Raw genomic sequence first — 20,354 nt, 5'->3', positions numbered from 1 at the left:
AGAAATTTAACCATATTCTCCTAGTATTTCTACAAATTTTACTATTTGTAACACACAGAATTTTAGATACTCACCCTGTTTTCAAGTTTCTCGCTCTGTTGCTTGTATTCATTTCTCTCGCGTTCAATTCTTTCTAGCTTCGTCTTCATTTGCTCCAGTTCAAACTGGAAAACACACGAACAACGGCGATTAGGAAACACAAATATAGCCATGGTACATGGTTAGTCTACAGATTCTTTGCATGGATGGCCATCATCAAAAATAGTCTACTATAATCTACTAATCCAAAATGAAGGCCTCAGCATGGAGCATAGCCATAGAAGTATCCATCTTCGAAAAAAAGTCCGCTACAGTCAACCTTAAATCTGTACAATATCTTGTCAGTCGACCATGAAGAAATACAATGTTTTTGTACCTATGTTTGATGTATGTGTATTGGTGTATTGGTGATGTGTAGATAAGAGGAAGTCACTTCCTACTCGTCTCCTGGTTGTTACTTGTAGTCTTCCTGATCTATAATCAACAGTTACTTTTCATTCAATCCTAGCTGTCACTCTTCCCGATTCTATAGCCAACTTTACTTGTACAATCCAAACAAGACCACAGACAATTAAGGATTTCCACACGTTAAACACCATTTTTAAGCCTGAACCTTTCATTCCTTCCTAAACCATCGGTTCCTTTACATATTATGCACTCTTTGAAGTTCCTGGAACATTCCTTTTAATCAACATTTCTCAAAATCAGATGGTTTCTAAACATTACCATCCATCTATCTAAAGCATTTCTTAACTCATTTCCTTTAACACTATATAATCATATTATATTTTCTTACAATCCTGTCCATAGTAACCAATCATTACAAGACATACTACAACACTACAAATTCCTGCCCAATACCTACCCTGCATCCAGTTTGTAAAATTCAGTCACTTTCTTGAAAAGATTATCATATATTTGTATCCTCTACGTAAGATTTTGCACAATCAATTCTGTACCAGACTCTCAAGAAGTGTTCTGACACACACATGTTTAACCATAGATTACAAAATGTTAAAAAAGTTTCTTATGTGAATTGGTTCTCACAAAAATTTTAAAAAGAGTCCTGTAATATTGTAGGTGATTGGTGTTGACGTCTGCACTAACTGTCACTCTCCCTGCAATGTAACATATTCTAACCTCACACAGCTGTCACAAACTATAAAGCCTGGTCCTGATTCACATCACCTTAACTGTTACCGAGAATGTAAAAACCAAAGTAAACAAAACCTGCATCCCCTAATAAACATTTCCACAACATTACAGTAAATGTCTCAAAGCATTTAGGTATAGACATATTTTCACTGCATCTACATACTGACAAATCTATCCAAGGTCATATTCTTTACACTGTACTTTGAGAAATACTACAACAGTGGATAGGCATTATCAAATTCAACAGAACATTTCAGCAAATTACAGTCCCCTACTAATTATAGTGTAAAAAATAAGAGCCTGGCAAAACTTTTCATAAATAGGGACAAAGTAGACCACCCAGACCTATTTTTTGGTAAAAGCTCATCACCTTATGTATTTGAACCTCTAGAACAGATATATATTTTATGAAGATCAAGGTTGAGTAGTCTATGAGATAGAATATTGGTATAACTTTTTTTTTTCATTTAAGAAGGACAATGATCCAAATGTAGGTCAAAGTGACCTATTTTTGAAACACAACACAATCTGGTCGCTCACCTACTTGCACCAGTACGAAAATTATGAAAGTCTCGTCCCTAGTATTACTAGAAATAAAGCCCAGACAAGATAATGTGTGAAATAATGGAAGGATGTATAAGATATTTGAGACTTACCTCCCTTGATTTGAGCTCTTCCTCTGTTCTGTGAACATCCAATAAAGGTTTGACTTTGGTATATAACCTCCACCACGGCCAATCACGGATCAGCATTAACTTTCGAATATTCTTCTGTATACAGCTGATAGCTATGTGTTTTACCTATCAAAGAAGGGGTTTTGTATTCAACTGAAAAATATCTTAATCTGAAATTAATCCTTTAAAATCTCTATCCGCAGTTTAAAGATGGAATAAATATGAATTTATCTTCATAGAAGCTCATAAAGCAACCAATTTTCTTAAGTTATTTCATTTGTGTAATTAAAAGACAAACAAAAACGAAAAAATATTGTTGCATACAGCAATAATTATTAATTGCATTTAGTTTATTTTTACAACATATATAACCCCCAAAAAATGAAGATTGAATAATGTTTTAATTGAAATCAATATCAATGACATTTCAAGAAATAGTTAAGTGGAATGTATCAGTATAGGAAGTAGGAGATTAGCTTATTACAACAATACATGTACAATTACTATACAGAAGACAGAAAACTAAATAATGTATGGCTTTAATTACTTACCCGTAACTTTTCTAAGTACTTCCTGCCAAGGTATCCACGACAACAAGCCTGTAGCCCAATCACAGTCCCTGTAATCTTCTCATCCCGTGCAGCCTCTAACTGACTCAGAGCACCTGCCCGGAAGAACACCTGTAATTTAAAACAATGATACTCGTTACTATTGACCATTCGAGTCTAAAGGGAAAGTCCTCGTACCTCATCAGCGGCTAGACTGTTGGCTGTAACAGTTCAAAAATCAATTTATTGACTGCATAAATATGAAGTCTTTTCTTATAGCTACAATGACTTGTGTTTACTGGGCTAACTCAAACATCTAACTGTTGTGTTATCAATAATGTAGCAGTTTTAATGCCTTGAGTCACAAATCACCATTGTATGTAGGTACTGTATAACACTATGTAACATGCCATATGTGACCTCCCTAGTAGACCCAGCACTTAGAACAAATGAAACCGATATGGTATACTCTGATCTTTTGAAGTTTTTGTGTCCTGGGATGTCGAGGTTCCTGGTAATGTAAGGTCTGGTTTCATTGGTTTAACATCCAGGGTGAGTTGAATAACTTCTGCATGATATTTACATTTTGACTGTTCACTACTATACGTTACCTTACAGCCAAGGTCATTTAAGGACATGGGGGGGGGGGGGGGGTTGTGTTATGAGTTATGAGAAGACAGATAGCTAGAGTACCCGGATTAAAAACCACCGACCAGCGGTCAGTAGCTGGCAACTGCCCCACATGGGATTCAAACTTACATCACACAGGTGGAGGGCTTGTGGTAATATATCAACCACTCTGCAAACATCAGTAACATTTGACTGACGGAATGTCAGACACTGAAACTACTAAGCCCCCAGTGTGATGAGACAGAGGTTATAAAGAAGGCAGATTGAAGACCTCCTGAGGAGTTAGAAATCACCAACCTGACACCATAATTGTCTCTAAAGTTAACCAGTTCACAAGATTTGGCAGACCTTACGCTACTTCAAGCTTTTCTATGCTCTAGTGTCAGGCTGACGGGGTTTCCCCCTCAACTTTTAGTGCGTCTGCCCTGATTGCCCAATTTATACTTTTGGTAGCTTCTTCGGTTTTATTGTTTTAAAAAAGGTCTGGCAAAAATCACCCATCTTTGAAGCTTTGAGATGTTTACTTTTCATAAAATATGGACAAAAATGGACAATTTTCTTCACAGAGAAAACAATATTTGATCTCCATGGTCTTGAAATGATAAAGCAGTATTGTTGATTTAAGGGGAAGTCGTAAAACTGACAGAAGATCACAAACGAACAGCTGTATCATAAAAACTAATAATAGACTCATCACAATAACACTAAGAATAAAACCAATAAAGAAATGAATACTAAAGTCAAAGACAAATATTGATTTGAAAATTAAATGTTTGAATCTACTGTCTGGATTGTAATCCTACAAAGTATGTAGGCTGGTGGAATATTGCTGTAACAGCATTAAAAGGTTACCTATATAACCATTAAGGATACAAATACAGACGGGATAAAATTACATCAATACAAGATCTTACAATAGGTAGACTCATGAAAGTGGTAAATTTTAAATCATTACCTAAAGCTGACAAGACAGAATATAGTAATAGGCAGTTCATGTAAATTGTAAAATTTGAACCTAACAAGTCAGAAATATCTAGCCATCTTAATACATATTCACAGGGTTTATGGGGTAGGGGAACGACTGAGAGGTTGATGTTTTTAACTTGTAGCTTACTCTTTATAGTTTTTAGGGTGATCGGGCCCCGGTTTCTCGAAACAAAAGTGCAGACTTAAGTCAAAACTTAAGTTTTTCTCCTTATGTAGCTTATATGAAAATTTATGACTTAAATCAGTTTTTGACTTAAGTTTGTTTCGAGTAATCGGGACTGGGTGGTGTATTGGTTAAGACACTCGTCTTTCACCTAGCCGGCTGAGGTTCGAACCCCGGCAAGGTTTTTACAGTCCGGTTTCCTACCACCCTAAGATCTCTCGTGCGCTTTCATCGGGCCATTGAAAGTGATTTGTATAAGTTGTATAACTTGTTTCACAATCGATGTGAAATAAATAAAGTTTATATCTATTATAATCTAGTTACAAAAGTGGAAAAGTTTTGTCTAAAATCTTACACACACAAAAAAAAAATCAACAAAAGATGTATTCATATCTTTTTGCATTATGATAAAGTAAATAATCTTACAGATGTTTCTATACTGTACCGATCAGAGCAGCGTTTGTTTCCTGTACTTATCTAGACATGTATACGTTATATAAATGGTTTTTAAATGAATTTATCAAAGTCTTACACTAACAAAGAAACAGTGAATTACAGAAACACACAGGAAAGAAAGATCATTTTTAGATCAAAGCGGTTTTACATTGCTCTTGGGAAATCAAACAGGTTCTATGATTAATGGTAATGTTTTAAAGCGGTGTAGAATGTAGAATTATTATATACACCCTAGGATAAAAGAGTTCCACTTCCTAAACAGAGGCGTTTGTTTGAATGCCATAGATAAACTCATCTCACAGCCTATTGTACATGATACAGTGGCCAATATTGCCAGGTTTATTATCAGATCTACACTGTGAACCATACAATGATTAAACCCAGAAACATAAACATGATAATTAATAAGTCTATCTAGAATAAACACAATCGTTTACCAATAAGTCTTTCTATTGTAACCTGCTCTATATTATACATAAACTGAAGCAAACAGACCATACGAGTCTCCTCCTTATACCATATTTGACCCAATAAATGCCCAATTTAACGGTACAGGTAGAAATTTAATGGCATACAAGTAGAAATTTACAGAAAGACAGCTAATGATATACAGGTGAAAATTAAAGAAAAGAAGTGTAATGGCATGCATGGAGAAATTTAAATGCACAGATAGAAATTTGATATAATATATTAAGAAATTTAAATGCACAGGTAGAAATTTGATATAATAAAGGTAGAAATCTAATGGCCAGCCTTACTACCTTACCTGCTACAAAGATGCGGAGAGTACACTGTATAGGAACTCCAAAAGGAATATTACGTCTGATGTGGAGAATGGTGAGGAAACTGATCTACCACAGACTACCTACACCAGGCTAGGAATTTATTACTTATATATACAGTTATGGTCAATTAGTAAAGGGGGTCACCGGAGCCCTATATAACACAGCAATACTTTATATATAGTAGTACCAATATGGGTAGAGGAGGTATACATCTCTATAACAAATGGTCCTAGTTACCTTCGAAATATACAGTCCTATCTGTCTATAAAAACCACCCAATGAACAATGAAAAAAGTGTTTTTATCGCCAAATTAAGTAGTCTTTATAAACAGGTCAAATTGTGTTATAAATGGCCAATACGGACCCAGCAAGAAGTGGTCTTTATGCAGAGGTGGTCTTTATACATATGTGGTCTTATTAAGCAGGTGGTCTTTATACAGAGGTGGTCACTAAGGCAGGTTTCACTGTATACGATGTCAAATATTACAAAGTGGAAACCAAACTTACTATCACTAGTGATATAGCAGATGTCAAAATCAACATACTACCTTATTACTCTATTGCAAAAATGTTATGTACAACTTTTTACTCTATGTGTTCATAGGACGAACAGGAATCGCTTGAGATTTGATTTCAGTATAAAGCACAAATAATGTCTGAAGTAAGAAGTCTATACATAGGAGATTGATGAAGTTTTAACTTCAGGTGCTTGAGTTTTACAAGTTTTTGAGAGGTATCTGTAGACTTGGTATGTGTGGTATGTATGGAATGCAGGTGATGAAATGAACAACAGACAGAGAATCTTTGTACTATTAGGATAAATTGTTGGTACAGACGTGAATATCTGTAAATTGGCTGGACAAGGTGACCAAACAGGATGTTAAAGTATATATAGATGGTATTGGTCTGTAAAGTGTCTGGACAAGGTGACCAAACAGGATGTTAAAGTATATATAGATGGTATTGGTCTGTAAAGTGGCTGGACATGGTGACCAAACAAGACTCTATAGTATAGAAGATGCTGATGTATTATGGGGGCTGGATGTTGTGACAAGGAATAGAGGGTCAAATCCTCTTCTGACAAGGTAAGATTTTACTTAATCGTAATTCTTATAATAACCAGTCTGATTAGCTTTACCAGTATCATACTACCTTCAAGGTACCTTTACGACAAGTCTTATGTTTAAGTAACTAATAAATTATTTTACCTGGCTAAACTGACAAGGTAAAACTTCATATGTGACTAAATTGACAAGGTTAAATCCTTACCTGGCTAAACTGACAAGGTTAAACTTCTCACTTGGCTAAACTGATAAGGTAAAACTTCTTACATGGCTAAACTGACAAGGTAAAACTTCTTACATGGCTATACTGACAAGGTGTAAATTCTTACCTAGTGGCTAAATTGACAATGGGGAACTTCTTACCTGGCTAAACTGACCAGGTAAAACTTCTTGCCTGGCTAAATTGACAAGGTAGAAATCATTACCTGGCTAAAATGACATGGTTAAACTTGATACCTGGTTATATTGACAAGGTAAAACATGTTACCTGGCTAAACTGACAAGGTAAAACTTACTTACCTGATTAAACTCACAATACACAAAGAAAAAGATCTTACCTGACTAAACTGACAACACACAAAGAGAAACATCTTACCTGGCTAAACTGACAACACACAAAGAGAAACATCTTACCTGGCTAAACTGACAACACACAAAGAAAAAGATCTTACCTGACTAAACTGACAACACACAAAGAGAAACATCTTACCTGACTAAGACCAATTCTGTAGTTAAGCTTCTCTATTTCCAGATGATCCAAAATAGTATTCACAGCCTGTAAAAAGATAAAATGGTAAAATATATTTACTTGTCGTTAAGATTCATGATCAAACATAGCATTCACTTTTATTTCAATCTGCTAATACAAAATATCAATAACAAATTTTTAAATTCTTATAAAAAGTCAAGTCATTATCCATGAGACACTGAAACAGCATTTTTGTATACATATAACACATTAAATCAATATATGACAGACTTACCTAGCCCTGCTTATGTGAAAAATAAGACAATTTTCAAAATCTAAATGAAATTTTGTGCAGTAAGTGAAGGAGGAAGCCTATAGGTGGAAAACATCTTCCCCAAAAAATAGCTATATTTGACGTCATACTCTGAACATTCACCATGATAAGCAGCACAATTATCTGTATTTTTAAAGATAATTTTATAAAATTCTACCTGCCATGAATATTTGTGTAAAAAGAAGAGAGAGAAAAAGGGAGAAAAACCCTGGCACTTAACTATCCCATTTACCCATAAGAACACATTTGTACTCCTCTAATTCTAAGATGGAACGGTCCGTTATAAACCATGCCTTCTGTAAGAAGTTTAATTATCAGGCTGCAGAATTAAAATTTCTACTTGATTTAATCAGCTGCTGACATACTGGCATGCAGGTTGGTTCTGTTTCTACTGATAACTCTAATCTACTGTATAGCAGATAAAAATTAGGTCAAGCTATAAAAAACATTAATTTAATATTCAAGATGGAAAATTGGTAAACATGCATAACTGCTTATCAGTTTAATAAAAAAATCAGCAAAAGATTAAAATTGATCTAAATTATAAAATATTAAAGAAATTAAGATTTTTGTGTAATAGATAAAGGTCAAACAAGCTGGTTGGTGATTCTGATTTACACCCTATTTTCAGCCAACGTCATTTAAGGATGGCAATACATGAATGCCATATGCTGCTTGTGAATTTTGGAAGACTGCAGTATGCTCATGTTGTGTCTCCTTGTAATAGTGGAAACACTTGCCCTTGTTATAGTGCTATATCACTGAAGTATGTCACCAAAGACACCCGACAGCACACCCCACCTTGTCACATTATACTGACAAAAGACAAAACAGTCGTCCCACTCCCTTCATACTGAACACTAACCAGGTATAATGAGAGGAGAGTCTATGCAATGACTAATAAAAGTTATCCTGTTTTATTCAGTAAAATCTAGTGTTTCTATGGCATGTCTACACTTTTTGGCTGTTTTTTTAGCAATACTTACTAATTTCTCCTCCATGTCGGGTGCTGGGCGACTTGTCGGGTTGAGGAGACCTTCAAATCTGTGACGGAACTCTATCATCCTCATAGAGTCAGGGAATCCTGGAATAGCACAACCAACCATATATATATATAACAAAAAGCCTTGATTTACAGATAATTATCTTAAAATGTATCGCTATCATTACTGTCTCCACTATAATGTCCATTACCAATTCTCTTCTATTTATGTGATCTTACAACATTTGACGTATGACCTAGACATTGTCATCTTTTTCTAACTTTTTCTTTTGAAAGGCAATGCTCTCTATATTTTTCAATTTTATTGTGGTTGCTGTGTACAAACTTCACTTTGACTGCCATGAAATACATGAAGAAATTTCTCATTAAGGAAAACCTCCTTTAGCAGGTACCTCTATATAATATAAAATACACATATACAAGTCACTTTTGATGGCCCGAATGAAAGTATGCAAGGGGTCTTTGAGTGGGAGGATACTGGAATGCCCAGAAGTAACCAACTTGATCAGGCAGGTGACCCATAACCTTTTCACGTCCGGGTCTCCGCCGGCTAGGTGAAAGGTGAGTGGCTTAACCACTACACCACCTGACCACTGTGTAAAGTGACCAACTGCTTAATATGATAATTCTTTTAGGCCCCAACTTATCAACTGCAACAAAATTTGACCTCTTGCTCATAAAGCTTTTTTTTCCTGTGCCTTTTATATGTTTTTTTTTCAGACAGGTCTGACAGTAGCTAATACCTTAATGCTTATAAATCAATATTCCCAATACTAAAGTATGTGATTTTACCTTGACATATAATCCCTTATATGACCTTTTTATCCTGACAAACACTTTACTGACACTGATCTGATGCCATGTAACCCCTTACCTTGTCTATATATCCTGACGGAGTCAAGCACTTCACTGCCCCTGATCTGACTCCGTACTAGAGGTACATTCATGAGTATCTCGTCTGGCGTGCCTGGTTTATCTGTGGGTGAGGGGAGTGGCTTTAACTCCCACAGACCGGCGTTGTGTTGGGGTAGGATGTTATGGACAAAGTGACATTTGGTTTTTCTAATCGTCTCAATGATGGAGTCCTGTCAACAGAAAAGATGTCAGTTATAAGCTGATGGGCAGTTTTAAATTTCTAAATTACTTTGTTTGCGACTTTAGTTAAAGTTGATCACTGTGAAACAGTGAGGACTTCTCATTAATACTATCTCATGTTTGGTTTATTGACTAGCACATCTATAAAAGATGACAACCTTCATTTGGAAAAGAAATCTTTTATCATCTTTACTGTTCTTCTTCTCCCACTTTTCTTTTAATTTATATTTTCAATACCAGTATAATTGGTTTTTTCCTTTTCCTTCCTTTCCCCCCTGTCTTTTAAGCAATTTTGACATGGTCATAGGATTGGCATATTCATTTAAATATTGTATAAGTAATTATTATCACTTTTTGTGATGTTGAAGTTCAGAAAGCTTGAAATCACAAAACATTTTACAGAACAAAACTATCAATATTATGCTGTTCAGTAGAGAAATCCATCCTCACCCCCCTCTCGTACTCACCACTTGGAATTTGACCTGGAGACACAGCGAGCGTTTTTTAATCCCCGCCGTACCAGACATGAATGTCCTCCTCATACTGCCGACACGCCGTAATGATGTGGTACCTTCCATTCCTACGATAGATCCACTGACCATACCAGCCACTGGGGCCTTCACATTGTTAAATAACTGGTTTATACTTTGTCTGAAAATACATTAGAATCCACCATGAGTATCTATAAAGTTATATAGGATACCAGAACTGTAGTTACCTCCCCTTATTTATGTACAAACCCATTCTTTGTAAAGCAAGGCATTTTAGCACATTATTCCTACAATTATTTGTCTGTACATCTTAGGTCAAAATATATGTCACAGTGACCGTACATGACACACTCTTAAGCCCATTGAACCCAGGGCCCAAATCTGAAGTTCTAGTGAGAAGTTGTGAAGAAAACAGCTTGATCTTTGATGTAGGGTAAAGGTAAGAATGTAAGTTATGGTTGGTTGGATGATATTGCTCAACATTCTACAGATTATCTAAAGATGACTGTAGACTAACTTTACAAAACTTCAATCACAGGTTATGATATGTTGTAAAACACATAACAAATATTGTACAAAATAAGGATAAAATGGAAACCTTTCATGCCCTTCCCTTCCCCCCCATATTGAAACATGATGGGACATTTGTGACCTACTTTTTAGAATCCTGTAGAACCTGGGTGGCCACCTTGATCTGTGGGTTTTCGCGACAGACCTTGAGCCAGCCACTAGCGTTGTACTGTACTGGGTTGGTGCCCTGGAAATGGTTCAGTATGAAGGTGTTTCCGAGTGATGACGCTTTCCTCAGAAGGCTGTCCCCTATAAACACACAAACATGTGGTTACTTCTTTTTGGCTAAATTCAGATACTAGAAATGATTTTATGACAAAAAACAAGAGGCCTAAAGGGCCTTAACGGTCATCCGACTACCTTGGCAATAGTAAAATAAATAATATCAGGTGTCACTTTGTCAGGACCATGTCAGGATCCTTTTCAATTTCTTTCAACAAATCTTATTTCAAACAAGAGGCCCAAGGGCCTTAACATATAGGAAATTAATTAGATATAGTGTCATGGTAGCCATCTTCGATTTGGGATCAACCAAAGATGTAACAATACTTTGTCAGGACCATGTCAGGATCATTTCATGCAGGTTTTATCCAGAGCTTGAGAAGAAGCTCAAAATGTGCTTTCAAGATGGCGGCTGTGGTGGCCATCTTGGATTTTGGATCGACCCGAAAAATAACAACACTTTGTCGGGACCATGTCAAGATCATTTCAGGCAAGTTTCAGCCAAATCGCACTGGTAGAACTTGAGAAGAAGTTCAAAATGTGTTTTCAAGATGGCGGCTGTGGCGGCCATCTTGGATTTCAGATCTACCCGAAAAATAAGAACACCTTGTCAGGACCATGTCAGGATCATTTCATGTATGTTTCAGCTAAATCGCACTGGTAGAACTTGAGAAGAAGTTCAAAATGTGAAAAGTTAATGCACAGCGGATGACGACGGACAGAACATGACGACTATAGGTCATCCTGACCCTTCGGGTCAGATGACCTAATAATGCACTTTTTTATGAAATCAGGGTGTGATGGAGCTGATATGAACAATACTATATGCTCACAACCCTCAGCTATTTCATGGCATTAACTCAATCACCCCTCCAATGTTATAACGTAATGGTCTTGTCTTTGATTTAGAAGAGTCTAAATGTGTCTTCAGTGTGAATGAGTTAAAAGGTTGTGGAGGAAAGCTACCATTAGCAAGACTAACAGCTAATATTTCATGACTATGACCCAGGGGATGAGAGCTACTGGTCAGACACATTAACCACTTGGCTTCTTAGAAAGAAATACGTCACCACAATTTTGCAAAACAACAAGAGGCCCAGAGGGCCTGTATCGCTCACCTGGTTTGTAATGCCTAGTAATGTTCTGAATACAGGTTCACTGTTTCTTTTCTGAAGGAATTTGAATATTTACCTCTAATTCCCCTATTGGGCCCCACTCTTTCTGCTCCATCGGGTCAGAGCCAAAATTTATATGAATTCTGTTAACCCCAAGGATGTTTCAGGGCCAAATTTGGTTAAAATCCAAGCAGAACTATATGACTAGTAGCGATTTATAGAATTTACCGCTTTTTCCCATATTGGGCCCTGCCCCTCCTGCCCCCGGGTGTCAGAGCCAAAATTTATACAAACTATATTCCCCTTCCCCCAAGGATGTTTCTGGCCAAATTTGGTTACAATCCATGCAGAACTCTAGGACAAGTAGCGATTTATAGGATTTACCTCTATTTCCCCTATTGGGCCCCGCCCCTCCTGCCCCCAGGGGAATAGAGCCAAAATTTATACAAGTTCTGTTCCCCTTCCCCCAAGGATGTTTCTGGTTAAATTTGGTTACAATCCATGTAGAACTCTATGATTAGTAGCGATTTATAAGATTACCTCTATTTCCCCTATTGGGCCCTGCCCCTCCTGCCCCCGGAGGGTCAGAGCCAAAATTTATACAAGTTCTGTTCCCCTTTAGCCAAGGATGTTTGTGGCCAAATTTGGTTACAATCCATGCAGAACTCTAGGTCAAGTAGCGATTTATAGGATTTACCTCTATTTCCCCTATTGGGCCCCGCCCCTCCTGCCCCCGGGGGACCAGAGCCAAAATTTATACAAGTTCTGTTCCCTTTCCCCAAAGGATGTTTGTGGCCAAATTTGGTTACATTCCATTCAGAGCTCTATGACAAGTAGCGATTTAAAGGATTTACCTCTATTACCCCTATTGGGCCCCGCCCCTCCTGCCCCCGGGGGGTCAGAGCCAAAATTTATACAAGTTCTGTTCCCCTTCCCCCAAGGATGTTTGTGGCCGAATTTGGTTACAATCCATGCAGAACTCTATGACTAGTAGCGATTTAAAGGATTTACCTCTATTTCCCCTATTGGGCCCCGCCCCTCCTGCCCCTGGGGGACCAGAGCCAAAATTTATACAAGTTCTGTTCCCCTTCCCCCAAGGATGTTTGTGGCCAAATTTGGTTACATTCCATTCAGAACTCTATGACTAGTAGCGATTTAAAGGATTTACCTCTATTTCCCCTATTGGGCCCCGCATCTCCTGCCCCCGGGGGGTCAGAGCCAAAATTTATACAAGTTCTGTTCCCCCTCCCCCAAGGATGTTTGTGGCCAAATTTGGTTACAATCCATGCAGAACTCTATGACTAGTAGCGATTTAAAGGAAATGTTGACGGACAGACGGACGACGGACGCCGCGCCATGACATAAGCTCACCGGCCCTTCGGGCCAGGTGAGCTAAAAACCTGACCTGGCATATAAAGACTAAAATTACAATAATAAATTTGATCAATATAACTGATACATTAAACAATTAACAAAAGGGAATCATTATTTTAGAGACACCATACCAAAGTTGACTAATACTATAATTATTTTATCTATGTACACCAGACCAACTGATTTTTGTTTTGCTTTAGAACAAGCCTTATAAGGCCTTCAGCTGCAGATATGTAGGTCTTTCAAGATTTAATCCTAAAAGTCACATTTGATACAGATGAGCAGACCTTTTGTAAAGAAAAAGAAAAGGATCTCTTACTTCTGACTTTTTGCTCGCCATGATTTTTGAAGAATCTGTCCATAAAGGAATCTTCTGTTGCCCCTGGGAAAATGGCTTCTTCATCGAGTATCCATAGTAACCCTTTCTTGTCAGCATCTTTAAGATCTTGTGAGGATGTTCGCTGTAACAGGAAGAGGAGTAAAGGGAGGTAATTCAAGCTCAAAATTAGTTACAATTTCTGTTATAAAGTAATAATAATTCAAGTACAGTATGAAATATGTAAGAAAACATTGAAAGTGAAGTTACAAAAGGCAACACAAATTCTAAATGACAAAGTGGAACAACAACCATTCAAAATAAATAGTCTACTTTAAATCATTCTTATATTTATGACATATGGATTCGTTGAAAAATATATATACTATGCATATAGAAAGATCGAAGTTCAAAGTTTCCATGCAGAAAATTTCTTCTAGCAAATGAAATATACCAACACTAAGTTATTTAGCCGTAGAATGGAAAGCAAACAAAAGCCATTTCTACTAAATAGATCTAGGAAGCACACTGGGATAGAAAGTCGGATAGATCCATGTATTCCTTCCACTGTATAATTACATCTTTATCCAGCTCATATATGTTGCCACACACAGGTCGATGAGAGACAACACAACAATATATGTCAACTACACTTCTATTCATTACACCACTTTAAGTCTTAAGACAAAAACAACTCTACAACACAATTACCCCCTAACTCAACATCCTCCATTAATTTCATGCAAAATATCAGTTTTAGGTCATTTTGTTCAAAGTCTTTTAATAGAAAACAATATTAAAACACAACACACACACTCAAACCCCTCCCCCTACCCTCAAACCCCTCCCTCAATCCTCAACCCTCTTAATAAAACAGCATCATTCACACATTTTTCAACATCAAACAAAAGACACAACAAACACTCAGAACCCCTCGTACAAACAATATTTATATTGTCTTATCGTATTTGGCAGGTGATTAGAATTTGCAAATATAAGTAGCTACAAGTACAATAGAGTCTTTTACCAGTTAATTGCGAAACTGAATCACCGTGAAAATGAAGTTGGGCATGAAACCGAGAAAACCATTTGGTTTATAGCATAATTTACAAACGTACTGTTACAACATCTCAAGTTTAAAATCATCAAATACCCTAATTGTCCCTTTGTTCGTCTACTTATAGTATTTGTTAACCTATCCAATGCCATATGGATTAACAAAACTCAAATTTACTAATTTTCCTTTTTGACCATAACCGTAGGATATTTCCATCACAGATCAAATCACTACCCACAATAATTGGCCACCAAAAGCCTGGACAAACTCAATATACACCAAGGATGAACAGGAACATCATAAACAATGGACACAGTCTTATAAACACAGTTAACCATCACCATGGAAACCGCATCAAAGCTATAACCTTAGTTTTAGGTCACCTTCCGAGTTTTTCCATTTTATATAAAGCAGCAACTGGTGAAGTGTGAAAAGTGTCAAAAAGTTTTGGGTGAAAATTTGAAAGAAAAAAATCTAGTTTTGAGTGTTGTAAAGAATCGTTAAAACATGCTAATTGATTACTCTGAGAAAACACACTGAGGTGAAGCTACAACTAATGGTGGAAACCAATGTGGACTGGGAGATAAAATGACTTTCCACACCTCCCCCCAAAGACACATGACATCCATATTTAAACGTATCCTGATGTTAATATCCTTGGCTTTAAATCTGTGCCATTTCCAGAATCCTGACTCATTTTATTCCACACATTTACTTCATTTTTAATTTCTTATTTGAAGCTTTAAAAGCTTTAACTAAACTGAAACCTAATATTTTCTGTTCTTGTGAGTAGGAAAGACATCAAATCAGTAGGAAAAGCAAACTATTGATAGATCTTTGTATGAAGATTGCATAGAATGAATCAGGATTGCCAGTGATTTCTGAACAGTTGTGTTAGCAGCCATGTACATTTGCATCGTTTGATAATAATAATGCAAAGTTATCTATTGTCTGAGTTTTTCATTTGCTTGTGTGTTAAAATCACATCATTTTCTCACAAATTTCTGACCTTACTCGCAGATATAATTAATGTAACAAAAATATTTCCAAAAAGATCATGTAAATCTACGTTACAATAAGCAATATACAGAATAATACAAATCTATCATTTTCCTCTGAGAATTGCATGAATCAATTTTTCATGTTAAGAAGGAATAATCATAAAAGATATGATATATTTATGCTTGCTAGTATATCATAAAATTTTGCACCAAAATAATTTCTAAGCATAAATGGATTGTTTTAAATAGCAAGGCTGGACAGAGAGTGATAGTAGTTAAAACATCCAGTTATAAAGAAGCATTTCCAACATAATAATGGCCAAAGACAAAATTTTAAATTCTTATGGTTAAAAATAGGAAAATAGTAAAAAACTTAAAAATACCATTTTGACAAACTGGACAGGGCTACAACAACACAACTACAAAGCAAATCAAAAACCTTAACCAAGAAATCACCATGGATACCTCGTCCGTGGCTGAGTGAGCGTGCTCAGCTTTACTGACGTCGGTGCCACCGTGATGGCCACCACTATGATGTGTGGTGCCACCGTGGTGGTGGTGGTGGTGATGGCCGGTACCACTGTGGTGCTTAGTGGCACTGGGACGTGGCTTTAGGACAAATACAAAGAAGTACAGATACAAAATGTGTCTCAAAAATTTACACAAGCTCTAACTTGTAGTATACCGATACAAAAATGTTCAATCATAAATAAGGACATAGAAAGTTAATAGATACAAACATTTTGGAACATTTTATTATTATAACTTTTGCTCACATAGATTTAAACCACAGCATATCTAAAGTGTCTAACTCTCTCCATTTGGTTTATACCGGTAGCTAAAGACTAAAAGAGTTCATAGCATTAAAAAATTTAACATCAGGTGAATGAAAATTCAAGCATCAAATTTTCCTTCATTGTCTCTAATTTGATTTTACACCTCAAGTCAATTAACCTGCTTTCTTTGACATAATTCTATTTCCCGCTTGATTTTTCCTGTTATTTGCAAGGGGAGATAACTAAGAATTAATTGTTGAGTGGCAGGCACATTAAAGCAAGTCATGTATACATATATATACAGATTTATGTTTTCTCAAAGGGTACTGTAAATTACATGGAGTGAGTTAGATGTTAAGATAATAATTTAATTAAAAGAATTTCATAATATGGAGAGAATTATATCTTGTTATAATAGAATATATATCAGTTACAAGAATCTGCATATCATTGTAAATCGTCGAAACAAGATTTAAAAAGAAAAGCTTGCTGTCTTGCATGTTTATAAAGTATGAAAAAGAAATCATTTCCAGCAAAGCAAAGTTATCAATAAAAAATGTATACCCAATTCGCTTTCTGAAAAGTTTTCATAAAGCATTGATGTAATTAAAATTTTTAACAACAAAAAAATGTCTAGAAATGGACTCTGTCCTAGATTCACTCTAAAACGCGTCTGAATATGTTATATTACCCCAATCTTCTACATAAATACAGTTTTAAAAGGTAGTGACCACACAATTGCATGAAAGAGTATAGTGTTTTGATGACAAGGTTTAAAGCAGACAACATCTACAGAAAGAAATATCAAGTAATTAAAGCAGATAGAAAATGATTAAAAATGTTCATAAGTGAACTTTTATATCCCTGGCAACAAATGATCTACATATGTAAACAATCACATCAGTTTCCGTGACAACAGGACATTTATGGAGTAAACTATCTATATAAGTTTCCATAGGTACAAGTCAAGAGTAAATATTCACTAACAGAACAACGTCTGAAATGCCAATATAAAAGCAATCACATAACTTTTACCATGGAATCACAAATACTAAGGTAATATATAGTTGTTACCATGGAAATATCCAACTAAAGTATCAAGTAAAATTATAGGATAGAGTCTACAGTGTTGATGAAGTGACTATGATATAGCTGGGAAATTATATGCATATAATATGATATATATCAAAAGTTCATATTTTACAAACTTTATGTCAAAGAAAAACAAATTTATCTTGCTGACCTCCACTTTCTCAGTAGCTAACAATCTGTCAGATCTACACCCCCATTCCCTCCTTCCCATTCCCCTTCCATGTAGGTGTACTCACCAGTAACTGTTGGGCCTGTTTATCTATGAGGGATACCATGGCTGCAGGACTGGTTGTCACAAACTCAAAATCACAGTCAATGTTTTCCTGTAGTTAAAAAAATAGATAAAGAAACATTTATTGAAACTACAAGATAAACCATATGTTCAAACAATAGGTAAATTCTAGCAATCTACAAGATAGTGTTAGAATAATGTGAAAATCAGGCATCTATACTAGATTACCTAAAAAAACACATGTCTTACCTGTACAAGATCACCTTTTACACCTGTCTTACCTGTACTATATTACCTAATTAACACCTGTCTTACCTGTACCAGATTGCCTAACTTACCCCTGTCTTATCCGTACCAGATTGCCTAACTTACACCTGTCTTACCTGACTATACCGGTCCTGCTGTATTGTAAAGGTGAGATCATGGAACAGCAGCTGAAGTCGTTCTTGTGTATAATTGTGACAGAGATCTTCAAAAGTAGCCCCAGACTGACGCCCACACGTGGTGGGATTCTGGAACCCAGGCGTGTCCACCAAAGTAATGGACGCCGTCGTCCGATACGTCGACGACAGAGATCTGGTGACAAACACATATACAGGTAATCAAGATATGACATTAAGCTATAAAGGAACAAAATCTTACCCAAAGACCTACCTATTTATAAGAGATACAAAGACCTACCTATTTATAAGAGACACAAAGACCTACCTATTTATAAGAGACACGAAGACCTACCTATTTATAAGAGACACAAAGACCTACCTATTTATAAGAGACACAAAGACCTACCTATTTATTAGAGACACAAGTGCGTTGAACACATCCGAGTATAGACCGATGACAAAGCCTTCGAGGGAGTCCATAGCACTCTGGTGGGCCTCGCTGGCTCCTTTGTCTGCTGGACTGTTTCTGTAAAGTTTATAAAGATCAGTGTGATCATAGTAAATTGCAATAGAATCTTCTTAATACTCATATAGTTCACTATAAGCTCATATGAATTTGTTTGATGATCTTATTGAACCTAAAAATTGAAAGTTTGACCTTTCTTTGAAAATTTGACCTTGACCTTATATTTTGAATCTCTTGAATCACTTATAACACAACGACTTCATAGCCTTGTCCACTGTTTAACATTGTGATCTATATGTCACCTTGATATTAACTTATCCTCACACTTCAAAATTATTACTTTAAGTTAAGAGAAGTTCATCATTCACAAAATGAAGATAATATTGACCTACCTTACAGAAGAGTTTCGTGTCAGCGTCCCAGATCCAGCGCTGGCAAAGATTTGTCTAGATAGCTCCTCTACTGGTAACCCTAGCAATGAAGCTGCCTTCTGGGCAGCGGCTGGTCGGGCAAATTGAGGTTTGTTGTTCTGGCCTAAAACAAAACGTGACACTGACATGACCGATGACAAAAATAGTCTTGTACATGTAAGCAATGCTTTATCAAAGCAAAGCTAAATAATGTGTATGTAAAAATTTATAGTACTGATCACATGAAAGGTTTTTCCCCACAAAAATACTTTGTATGTATAAAATGTAGACATACCCCTCACTGCCCCTGCTACACCCAGATGGTATATAGCGGCCAGTACAAAACATAGGGCCTTCCTCTCCTCATCACTGATACCAACTAGGTCCATGGCGTTGTAGATCTTAGCCCACGCACTTGACGCCCGCTGTCGGTCCTCAGACTGTTTTACAACATATTTCTAATATATTCACAATTTCATTTCATAGTTGTAACATACAGTTTACTTAAACCTCTATTCAAACTTTCAGACTTTTGTTAAATCTATGTAAATATGCAATAGACCCTAACACAAATAGTTTCTGTGAATACTTACATTAGTAGAAAGTATACTAATGATATATTTAGTATCTTGAAACAAGATTAAAATAGTAAAAATTGAATTTTGAATTCAATATATATATATTTTAATTTACCCTCTGTAATGGTGTCATGAACAGGTTGGGTTCATTTAGGGAGTTCAAATGAAGCTCATTCCTGTAAAGTAAAACAGACAATTTAGACTTATCTCCCCTTAATCCTATACAACTCGGTTGAATTTAGAAATTCGTAGAAATATAGGGCATGTCATGTTATATTTACTGCACAATTCTTTTAAACATACCTAAGATTTTTGTTTTTGTTTTGACGGATTTTGTCAAAGTTTGGTAAAACACTAAAATGTCACTGTCATGAATACCAGTTTTTTTTAAATGATTTTTCAGCCTAACTTTTTCTTTTTTACTACTATAAGAGCTGCATGAGTTCAGCAAAGCTCACTTCTAACAACCTTTTCTAACATCTACTCGAACACCATGTACATTTTGGTTGATTAGGCCTCTTAAAAATTCTCAAAGCCCTTCATTTTCTCCCTAACAATGATTGCCAAAACCTAAACACTAGATTGCTGCAGAAATGAGTTGGTTCCAATAACATCAATTGAACACTTGTTCTAAAACCTTAACCAATGCA

General features: G+C 36.1%; 1 protein-coding gene across 6 annotated transcripts in view; it reads right to left on the bottom strand.

Moving 5' to 3' along the window:
• Positions 1–20,354, bottom strand: part of LOC138331939 (unconventional myosin-XVIIIa-like) — a 98,581-nt gene that overhangs the window by 22,696 nt on the left and 55,531 nt on the right. For 4 of the 6 annotated variants that reach the window (XM_069279811.1, XM_069279815.1, XM_069279814.1 and 1 more), the window contains exons 7-22: positions 19,820–19,880; positions 19,422–19,566; positions 19,109–19,250; positions 18,657–18,776; positions 18,251–18,443; positions 17,872–17,958; positions 16,233–16,376; positions 13,713–13,854; positions 10,769–10,931; positions 10,089–10,272; positions 9,401–9,611; positions 8,510–8,607; positions 7,211–7,276; positions 2,420–2,548; positions 1,851–1,994; positions 75–164 (exon numbers count right to left, since the gene is read on the bottom strand). In XM_069279811.1, the coding sequence (XP_069135912.1) occupies positions 75–164; positions 1,851–1,994; positions 2,420–2,548; positions 7,211–7,276; positions 8,510–8,607; positions 9,401–9,611; positions 10,089–10,272; positions 10,769–10,931; positions 13,713–13,854; positions 16,233–16,376; positions 17,872–17,958; positions 18,251–18,443; positions 18,657–18,776; positions 19,109–19,250; positions 19,422–19,566; positions 19,820–19,880 (2,119 nt within the window). Of the gene's footprint in view, positions 1–74; positions 165–1,850; positions 1,995–2,419; positions 2,549–7,210; positions 7,277–8,509; positions 8,608–9,400; positions 9,612–10,088; positions 10,273–10,768; positions 10,932–13,712; positions 13,855–16,232; positions 16,377–17,107; positions 17,120–17,871; positions 17,959–18,250; positions 18,444–18,656; positions 18,777–19,108; positions 19,251–19,421; positions 19,567–19,819; positions 19,881–20,354 lie in introns of all 6 variants that reach the window. The other 2 variants (XM_069279812.1, XM_069279813.1) reach the window with 2 other exon arrangements.

The sequence above is a fragment of the Argopecten irradians genome, chromosome 9 (genome assembly GCF_041381155.1).
Source record: "Argopecten irradians isolate NY chromosome 9, Ai_NY, whole genome shotgun sequence".
In the NCBI taxonomy this organism is placed as follows: Eukaryota; Metazoa; Mollusca; class Bivalvia; order Pectinida; family Pectinidae; genus Argopecten; species Argopecten irradians.
Note: the sequence above shows the minus strand (reverse complement) of the source record. Positions and strands in the feature narration are given on the sequence as shown.